General features: G+C 38.9%; 1 protein-coding gene across 1 annotated transcript in view; it reads left to right on the forward strand.

The window, feature by feature from the left end:
- The window catches only part of MUSK (muscle associated receptor tyrosine kinase), a 44,383-nt gene extending 33,781 nt beyond the window's left edge, over nt 1–10,602 (forward strand). Inside the window, exons 13-17 of the mRNA XM_070935502.1 lie at nt 215–374; nt 1,858–2,047; nt 3,245–3,436; nt 7,640–7,788; nt 9,917–10,602. Of these exons, the coding sequence (XP_070791603.1) occupies nt 215–374; nt 1,858–2,047; nt 3,245–3,436; nt 7,640–7,788; nt 9,917–10,599 (1,374 nt within the window). The 3' untranslated portion in view covers nt 10,600–10,602. The remainder of the gene's footprint in view (nt 1–214; nt 375–1,857; nt 2,048–3,244; nt 3,437–7,639; nt 7,789–9,916) is intronic.
- The last annotated feature ends 320 nt before the right edge of the window (nt 10,603–10,922 follow it).

Genomic DNA, 10,922 nt, shown 5'->3' on the forward strand with positions numbered 1-10,922 from the left:
GGAAGGATATGCGAAACATATGGCTGGAAAGCAAGTTGATCATTCCATTCATATTTTTAAATGGGGAAAGTATAGCTTAGCACTGATTCATCAGCCCTTCCCCCCTGGAGCGTTCATTCTTTACAAAATTCTGCTAGGATTGCTTCAAAAGTGCCCAAAATTTGAAAAAAAAAATACTTGAAAAATATTTACTATCTTCTCCCCTGTCACTTAGGTTCCTCATGCACATAGAAAAACACCTGAGATTTTCCCAGACCTCTTCAATGCAATCAATTATTGTCGTAATCCAGGGGGTGAAAATGCGCGGCCCTGGTGTTATACAAGAGATCCTTCTGTCCCGTGGGAATACTGCCACATACCTCAGTGTGAAGATGGTAAGATCCCATTGCAAACATTATTCAATCAAATGGAGTGGTTTGCTGTGAATTTTACCCAACAGATCTAGTCCAAAAGCTGCAAGCTCGTGATTTGAAATTTTTGATTTGGCATTACTCTATAAATTTCTGCTTAGGTTTGGAATTTTGATTGTAAACAGTAATACAGGTAGTTCTCTATTTACAACCATTTAGCGTTTAGTGGCTGTTTGAAGTTACAATACAGCACTGAAAAAAGTGACTTCTGATCGTTTTTCACACTTTTGGTAGCTTACCACAATATATTAAAATTGACTGTCCCAAAGGTGCTTTTTCCAAAAGTCAACTGGACTTTCTTGTTTTTTTCTTTGAAAATGTTTCATTTCTCAGAACTGAAGAAGCTTCTTAGATGAGAAGTAAAATGTTTTCAAAGAAAAAAACCCAAGAAAGTCTAGTTGCCTTTTGGAAAAAGCACCTTTGGGACAACCATAACCTGGATGGTTGAGAATCTCCATACACATTAAGGTTGACTAGTACCAGTCATTAAATCTGATAATCAATTATGCTGTTTTCAGGTTGAAAGTTAACCAATAAAGACTCATCTGTTTTTGAATTTACTAAGTTGCAAGGGTTTAATATGACTTACAGTATAGTAATAAAAATAAGTACATCACTGGATCTTAGCTATTCACATTTGTTTCCTTCTTTCTTTTGAAGAACATGTCTGGCATGTTCTTCACATTCCATAAAAGCAAAATGGTGATTAGTCAACAATTGAACTGCATCATGAAGTCAATGTAGGAGTAGATTTGGATTTGATTTGCAGATTTTTCCTTGGAACAGTCGCACAGTATTTTAACCTCAATAGGGCATATTGCTAGTTCTAAAATCATTTGGAGGTAACATGTGAAGGAAGGATTAAAACAGTTTTAGAAAGATTTGACGGCCCCTTTCAGGATTGGGTGAAACACAAGGACTGGTTCCAAAGAGTTGCTTGCAATGAAACATCCCTCCTTGGAGTGTCAGGTGGTTGTGATCTTTAGAAGACTCATGCAGCTACTGTGAAGACTATCCCCAGCTGTCAGTTCATGCATGCATATGCAGAGCTGTTTTGCTGGCAATCTCAATGAAAGGGTTGTCTGGGATTTTAAAACAGCTGCAGTCTGGCTTTCCAGAGAAGGTGTTTGCTTTAATGTTACAGGAGGAGGTGCTTTGTTTGGGTGCCAATGAATTTTGAACAGTGGCTCTGTCAAATGCATTGTTCCACCCCGTTAAATATTTCTGTCCATTATCACTTACAAAACAGTCTTTATTTTTGCCATTTGAGGATGCTATGATATTCTCTCCTCAAATATTTTTGTGCACTAAAAACAAGGAGCCCAATTCCTATTCCTTTCAACGCGCTGGACAGTGCTTCTGCTTCCAGACTAATTTCCATGGCAATATGATAATAGTATAAGCAATGGTGCCTCTAAAACGGAAGTCTCATTTGTTTCTATTTTAGATTCCTTGACACTAGGAACAACAAAGTTGAGTACAGCATCTCCACATTTCCCTTTCTTCTCCTCTTTCTCTTCTACCTACTCCATGACCGTCATCATCTCTGTAATCTCCAGCTTTGCCATGGTGATCATTCTCATTATTACAGTCCTTGTCTGTTGTCGGAGACGCAAGCAATGGAAAAACAAAACAAGGTAAGTGTTAGTGAGCACAATCAGATTTAGCAAAATGGAGAACGACATCAACTTTGCTGAATTGAAGAGCCAGTTTAGTGTTGTGATTAAAGTGCTGTACCAGAAACTGAAGGACAACAAATTCCAATCTTCCCTGAGGTGTGAAAGTCAGCTGGTTGACTTTGTGCCAGATTGTCTATCTCTTGTCATTCTATCTATTTCTATGTACAGAGCTATGTATTTTGTGCTTTTCTCTAGTTATTTCTCTTCTATTCTGCTGTCTTCAGATACTGCCACATCCACTATCCATACTTTTTTGTGTGTGTCTTTCTTATGGACAGTTGTTAAGTCTGGGATGCCATGTGGCAAATGCTTGTGTATCTCATTTCCAAAATCCCACCATAATTTAGCTTCTTCGCTTTCTATTACTTTGTCTGTTTTGTAGTCCCACCAGTTTTGGCTTTCAGGCAAATAGTATTTCTTGCAGATCTTCTTTTATTAACTCTTCTGTTATAATCCTCTGCTGTTGTTTTTTTCATTACCCTTACATGGCCATAAATGGGGATTATATGGCCCAAAATCTTATAAAATTGGAAGAATCAGTTTAGGGAATGGAGCTTTTTGTATATAGGCAGATTTAGCCTTTTATAAGTGTTATCTTTAGTGCGATGTATCATGGATATAGATGCTCCTAAGAGTATTACTGGAGACAGGATTGCATACCTTAAATCAGGGCCCCCACAATCCCCAATCCCTGGTCCATGGACTGGCACCGGGCTGCAACATACCAGAAATAGGGCAGCAACCAAGAGAAGTCCATGGGATGCAGGCAGCACGTGAAACCATCCTGGTCCGGTCTGCAGAAAAACCTCTCTCTGTGGAACCAGTCCCTGGTACCCAAAAGGTTGGGGGCCGCTACCTTAAATGACTGGGAAATAAATAACCTCCTAGTTTAATTTATGTTTCATCAAAATGATAACATTCCTCTATTTATTTATTTATTTATTTAGCATATGGCATATCATACATGGACTAGCATTCTAAATTAAAATTAAAATTTATATTTATATATTATATCTATAACATTTCTCTGTTTTTGCATATTCCATATATCCTGGTTGAATGGACAATAGAATTTTGAGTCACAAAAAGTTGTTGGTTTGTTTGCAAGGCTTGTTCCAATTAAGTCACAGATTCTTTCTCCCTTGTTCATTTCAGAGAATTTGCACCACCAGCTCTGACAACTCTTCCTTCGGAGCTCCTGTTGGACAGGCTGCACCCCAATCCTATGTACCAACGCATGCCTCTACTTTTGAATCCCAAATTATTCAGTTTGGAATATCCACGAAATAATATTGAATATGTGAGAGATATTGGGGAAGGTGCTTTCGGTCGTGTCTTTCAAGCAAGGTAAATGAACTGTTAACCAGTCATGATTTGGCAGCTGTCACTGAGTTCTTTCTGTTTAAAGTCCTGCAGAACCTGAAATAGGGACCCATTTATATTAACTGTATGTCACAGAAAGACTACATGAATCAATATTAGTTATATATCCTCATAAACTTATTTCCAGTTAGAGAGCTTTTCCACTTATTCCAGGCATACTAAGGACTTCCCTGCTGTGGTACCATTTTGATTAAGGGGGAATTCTGACTTGGATGCAGTCATGATCTCACAAGGAGCAGCTTCATCCATTGGCTCGTCAAACACTAAATATCTGCTGTTCCTTTCATATTGAGCAGAATGACTACTGGCGGAATAAATTATCAATAGAGAATATATTATCACTTCATGTGGTGACTTTATATTGCCATTAAGAACAGTTTGCAGGAATTGGATATGCCTAGTTTAATGAAAAGAAGGATTGGGATGACATGATAGCAGCGTTCCAATATCTCAGGGGCTGCCACAAAGAAGAGGGAGTCAAGCTATTCTCCAAAGGACCTGAGGGCAGGACAAGAAGCAATGGATGGAAACTAATCAAGGAGAGAAGCAACTTAGAACTAAGGAGAAATTTCCTAACAGAACAATTAATCAGTGGAATGACCTGCGTCCAGAAGTTATAGGTGCTCCAACACTGGAGGTTTTAAAGAAGAGATTGGATAAACATTTGTCTGAAATGGTATAGGGTTTCCTGCTTGAGCAGAGGGTTGGACTAGAAGATCTCCAAAGTTTCTTCAAACTGTTATTCTGAGTAAAATTAATCTAAATCAGGAATGTGCAACTCCAAATCTGTAGACTGCATTCAACCATCCAAGATCTAATTTTTAGTCCTCCATTCCTCAAGCTTGGCTGGCTGGAGAATTCTGGGAGTTGAAGTCCACACATCTTAAAAGTTGCTACCGTATTTTCCGGCGTATAAGACGACTGGGCGTATAAGACGACCCCTGACTTTTCCTGTTAAAATATAGGGTTTGGGCTATACTCGCCGTATAAGACTGCCCCTCTTCCAACGCACACCAAATAAAAATTAAAAAACATCAACTGGCTCACCCACAATGTAAAAACAGCTGTGCTAGACCCAAAATGGCCCCTGAAACAAGCAGGAACCTCACACAGCCACAAAAAGCCCCCAAAAAAACTACTTTCACACTTTACACACACACAACACAACACAACACAACACAACACAACACAACACAACACAACACCACAACTGGCTCACCCACAATGTAAAAGCAGCTGTGCTAGACCCAAAATGGCCCCTGAAACAAGCAGGAACCTCACACAGCCACAAAAAGCCCAAAAAACCAACTTTCACACTTTACACACACAAAATTCTACATACAGCTTTGTGAGATTTTGTGTGTTTGTGTAGTTAGAGTGAAACACTACAGAAACACACTAAATCTCAGAAAGCTGCACAAATATTACTTTATTTTATTTTATTTTTATTTTTATATGAAAGCTAAATTTAAAACTTCCTAAGCTTTAAATGGCTAGGTCTAAAAAAGAAGAACTAAAAAAAACCCCAATTGACTATTTTTTTTAAAGCTCCCAAAGGGGAAAAAAACTTACCCAATAGAACAGGGATCTCCAACCTTGGCAACTTTAAGACTTGTAGACTTCAACTCCCAGAATTCCTCAGCCAGCTTTGTTTTGCTGGCTGAGGAATTCTGGGAGTTGAAGTCCACAACTCCTGCCTGCATGATTGCAGGCAGGGAGTGGCTTGCTGATGGAATGGATTCAGGCAAGCGAAGCAAGGCAAAGCAGCTAAGGTAAGCAAGCTGGAGGGGGAAAACTTTTCCTTTTACAGGGCTCTGGGCTCTGGCGATCCCAGCTGAGTTGCCTGATTAGCAGGCAACGCAGCTGGGATCGTCAGAGCTTGGATCGATGGCTCTGGCGATCCCAGCTGCGTTGCCTGATCGGCAGGCAACTCAGCTGGGATCGTCAGAGCTTGCAGAGCCACGTAAAAAGAAAAAAGTTTTTTCCTTTAACATGGCTCTGGCATCCCAGCTGAGTTGCCTGATTAGCAAGCAAAGCTGGGATCGTCAGAGCTTCGATCGCCAGAGCCATTTAAGGCTCGTCAGAGTCTTTTGGTTACAGGAGCCTGGTTACAGGAGAACGACACCCGGCGTATAAGACGACCCCCGACTTTTGAGAAGATTTTCATGTGTTAAAAAGTCGTCTTATACGCCGGAAAATACGGTAATATTGAGAAACAGTGTTTTAGACACAATCCTGTCATAAAGTAGTTTATTGTAGTAGTAATTTATTTAAACTACTAATCTTGTAATTCAACTGCTACCATATCACCTGTATTTGGTGACAGAAAACAGAAATAGAAAAACCTAATATGGTGCTAAGGAATGTAATATATAAAATAATAAAGTAATGTTTAAAAGTAGTGAAGTCATGCTTTGAAGGAAGCTGTAGCAGTAAGGACTTGTAAATAATTCTTTCAAATTGCAGAACTTTAGTTTTGTGTCTGCAAAATTCCAAATGTTTTAGCTCTAAAAAGCAATTAAGGGACCCCCATCCAAATTAGAACCCAGCTGAATTTCCATTGCTCCAACTGCTCAAGGAAGTCACACCATTTTCCTCGCCTCTTTCTCACAGAACAAAATATGTTGCAGATACATTAAAAGAGATTCCTGTGGCTCATCATCAGAGCCCAACAGTTTCCTGAAGACATTTCATTGAGCTTAAATATTTGCAAAGAATTTGATGCTCTTGGTTGCAAAATTATACAGGCCTGGCTTGCAGTTGCTTTGCCACTTGGGGTGATTTGATTTCAGACTGGCATTTTGCCTTTTATTAGCATTTGATGATGATGTGACATTTGCTGCATTCAGCTGCACCTGTCTGACCGCGTATGGCCAGAACAGCTATCATAAAAACTAGAAATATGTTTTGGAGACTAGAACCATTAAACGGCTCCAGAATAGTAAAACAGCTTGACATTTAAGCCAACAGCTGAGCAGGTTGACTGTATGCACTTACTGTTTGTTACTACATATAAGTACAGAGAGTTACTACATGACTAGGATATCTCTTCCTCATGGTCAGACCAGATGTATCTATTAACTTGAGATAGTTAGAAGTAGAAATTCTCTTCCTCAGCTTTAATCGTATTCTGTTTGAAGTGTGGTCCTAATTACCAATTGCTCTGCATATTCTTTTTCCCCCCCTTATCATTAGCTATTTGAACTTCAGGAAGGATGCAAATAAATAAGCATACTTTATGAAGCAGATATCATGTCCTGCCATGAGCCCTATTATCTAAGTTAATCTTCCTATATAGGGATGATATACTGGTAGTGATATGCTGTGATTTCTATCCAGGAGCCTGGATAGCTCAACAGACTAAAAGCCTGTTATTAACATTCAGCTGTCTGCAATTATTGCATGTTCGAATCTCCCCAGGCTCAAGGTTGACTCAGCCTTCCATCCTTTCTAAGGTAGGTAAATTGAGGACCCAGTTTGTGGGGGCAATAAGCTGACTTTGTATAAAATATACAAAAGTATGAAGGCTATTGCTTAACGCACTGTAAGCTGCCCTGAGTCTCCGGAGAAGGGCGGCATATAAATCTAATTAAAAAAAAAAAATCCTATGTTCTGTCATAGTAATAACAGTGGGCTGGGATGTCTTCCCATCCTAACTGATGAGAAGAAAATGTTTTCCATACAATGCTAAAGTAAAGTAAAAGTAAAGTAAAGTAAAGTAAAGTAAAGTAAAGTAAAGTAAAGTAAAGTAAAGTAAAGTAAAGTAAAAAAGTAAAGTAAAGTAAAGTAAAGTAAAGTAAAGTAAAGTAAAGTAAAGTAAAGTAAAGTAAAGTAAAGTAAAGTAAAGTAAAGTAAAGTAAAGTAAAGTAAAGTAAAGTAAGTAAAGTAAAGTAAAAAAGTAAAGTAAAGTAAAGTAAAGTAAAGTAAAGTAAAGTAAAGTAAAGTAAAGTAAAGTAAAGTAAAGTAGTAAAGTAAAGTAAAGTAAAGTAAGACAGACATGGGGTGGCTATAGTAATCTCTTGTATCATTCTATAACTCATCTTCTTTTAATTCTCCTGTCCCAGTTAATCATGACAGTCTAACAATTGATGTCTGGAAATTTTGGGAGTTGTGTTCCATAAAGGACTCTACCCGACCTGTAACTTTTCTTTCTGCATCTTCCCTTAGGGCTCCTGGACTGCTTCCTTATGAACCCTTCACAATGGTTGCAGTGAAGATGCTCAAAGAAGAAGCCTCAGCAGACATGCAGGCCGATTTTCAAAGAGAGGCAGCTCTCATGGCTGAATTCGACAATCCAAACATTGTCAAACTTTTAGGTACTAAAGCCAATCCTCTCTGTTTTCCCCTTCACATGGTAGATGTAAGTTTTAAAACGTGTCTTTAGAGGATTGGCTTAATTATATAGACGACCATCAAAGATGATTTACTGATGAAGGAGTTGGCAGTACCAAAACCTGAGGTTTGATCTGGCAAAACTTTGGATACATCTGGCTCTTTAGCATCCTGTGCAAAATTACTTGCAATTTTTGAGAGTCTTCTTGACCTCAACCTAACATTTCAAAGGACCCCACACTTCCCTTCCCTTTCTTTCCATAATACAGTGCATCATTTGATAGTCTCGTTCTGGCCCTTCTCTGTCATTTCCCACCAAAGGCTATTGAGTGTTGCAATCAGAATCGGAACTGGTTTTCACTAGAAATAACACCTGAAGGTTTTGTTGTGTCTTCTTCTGGCTGAAAGGATTGTCTATATTTCAGCAGCAAGAAAGGAAAAAGAAAACAGGAAATAGACTCTCTGCTGGAGAAATGTATGTGTGTGTTTATTAACACCATATTGGATATATTAGGAAAGGCCAAAGGGTTATGGGACTGCTGAGCATCCTTTGACCCAAACTTTCATGTGGACACTTTTCTTGGAGTCAGATCCAGATGTTTTCACACTGAGAAATGCTTACTTTTTCTTTAAAAGATAGTTGAAGGCACTAGCAAAAATTCAAACCCAGCTACTGAATGATGATTAGAAAAGTGTTGTAAAAGTATGATTAATATTTATGCATTTCTCAGTCTCCATTTTTTCCCAATTTAGTAATACTAATTTAGTATTTAGTAATACAGTTTAGTAATACTAATAGAGGATTGCATGTTCTGATTATACAATGAACAAAATTCATCAATTTGATGTCCAGTGCCCTCATTTAACTCACAAATGACTATGAGTTTGAATAATCATTGGATGAAGAAGAGTACTTTGTATACGCTTAGGTGATTCCTTGTTTTATCATTCACATATTCCTGGCATCCAAAGCTAATTACATCATTCAGTTGTGATTGAATCCATTGTTACTGGAAGCTAAGATGTTTTAAAAAGTGGGACCTGTTGCTACGGCTATTGAGAAAAATTCATTTTGGGTAATACAGAAGAAATTGTTTTTGGAATCCTTTTCAAGACAGAGGACAGCATCTTTGCTATTCTCAAAGGGGAAATGTAGTCCTGGCCATTTGTTTTGCAGGTGAAATTATTTCGTATTTTCTTTATGTTGCCTTCTCTTCCTCCCTCTTCTTTTTCTTCCTCTTTTACCTCCATCATCAAATGGTTATAGTATTTCTGTCCTACAAATAATGATCCTTTAAAACATCTGCTTTTCTTTAGGATAACTCTCCTCTTTTGTGGATTTAATTTTATTTATTTATATTTAATTCTAAGAATGTATATGGCTGCCCATCCCATGGCAGTGATTTCATAGCAAAAAAAGCAAGCTTCCATTTGATAGCCCAACCTGGCAATTTCCCAGTGGGTTAAGCTACAGTCCTCATCACTTCTTGTAAACCAGCAATGTGTGGGGAGCATAATATGTATTCAATTGTGAGAGAAAGCAATGTACAGATAATCCTTGACTTATGACCATAATTGAGACCGAAATTTCTGTTGCTAAGTGAGACATTTGTTAAGTGAGTTTTGCCTCATTGTACAACCTTTCCTGCCACAGCTATTTATTTATTTATTTCATGTATTTATAATAAAAAAAAGCTATTAAGTGAATCACTGCAGGTGTGAAGTTAGTAACACAGTTGTTAAGTGAATCTTGCTCCCCCATTGACTTTGCTTGACAGAAGGTTACAAAAAGTGATCACATGATCCCGGGACCGTCATAAATATGAGTCAGTTGCCAAGCATCTGAATTTTGATCATGACCATGGGAATGCTGCAATGGTCGTAAGTGTGAAAAAGGTCATAAGCCACTTTTTTCAGTACTGTAGTAACTTTGAATAGTCACTAAATAAACTGTTGTAAGTTGAGTCTACCTGTATTTTGGGATATAAACTATGAGGAGAACCAACAGGTACTATTTTTTCAACTCTTCTGTTTCCTGGCATAGGGAATAACTCTTGCTTATGAAATGATGCAAACAAATCTTGTTGATCTAACAGAGTTTCTTGGTTTCAGGGGTATGTGCCATCGGAAAGCCCATGTGCCTGCTTTTCGAATATATGGCGTTTGGAGACCTGAATGAATACCTGCGTAACCGATCACCACGCAGCCTCTGTAACCCAAACAACAACAACCTGGAGCCAAAGATCAGACCCTCCAGCCCAAACATGCTCACTCTTTCATGCACTGACCAGCTCTGTATCGCCAAACAAGTAGCAGCCGGAATGGCCTATCTTTCAGAACGCAAGTTTGTGCACCGGGACCTGGCCACCAGAAACTGTTTGGTCGGAGAAAACATGGTGGTTAAAATTGCCGACTTTGGCCTCTCCAGAAATATGTACTCGGCAGACTATTACAAGGCCAATGAAAACGACGCCATCCCCATCCGTTGGATGCCCCCTGAATCTATCTTCTACAACCGTTATACCACCGAGTCGGATGTCTGGGCCTACGGGGTGGTCCTGTGGGAGATTTTTGCCTTTGGCATGCAACCCTATTATGGGATGGCTCACGAGGAAGTCATTTATTACGTAAGAGATGGAAATATCCTGTCGTGCCCGGATAACTGCCCTTTGGAGCTGTACAACCTGATGCGCCTTTGTTGGAGCAAGTTGCCTTCGGATAGGCCGAGCTTCGCAGGCATCCACCGTATTCTGGAGCGAATGTATGAGAGGGCAATGGCTGCTGAACAGGTGTGAACTGTTCTCCAAAGCAAGGGATTCTCAATCTGAACCCTTCAGGTGTATTGGATAACAAATCTGAGAATTCCCAGACAGACTACTGTAGCCCTATACAAGGGGGGCGGGGGAATTGGGTTGGGAAAGACAATTCTTGAAAGCAGCATGTCCTTTCTTCTTTCCTGAATGTTTACATTTGGAAAAAGAAAGAACTTGCACTTACCACATCATCTGTCTTTGTCATTATGTTTCAGGCAATGTTTCCCATAGGAAAGTGAAGCAGGGTCCAAAAAAGACATTGTTGTAACTTTTTTTATATATAAATAACTCATTATCTACATATC

The sequence above is a fragment of the Pituophis catenifer genome, unplaced genomic scaffold (assembly GCF_029215685.1).
Source record: "Pituophis catenifer annectens isolate HBS135680 unplaced genomic scaffold, rPitCat1.0.hap2 SCAF_2, whole genome shotgun sequence".
NCBI lineage: Eukaryota > Metazoa > Chordata > Lepidosauria > Squamata > Colubridae > Pituophis > Pituophis catenifer.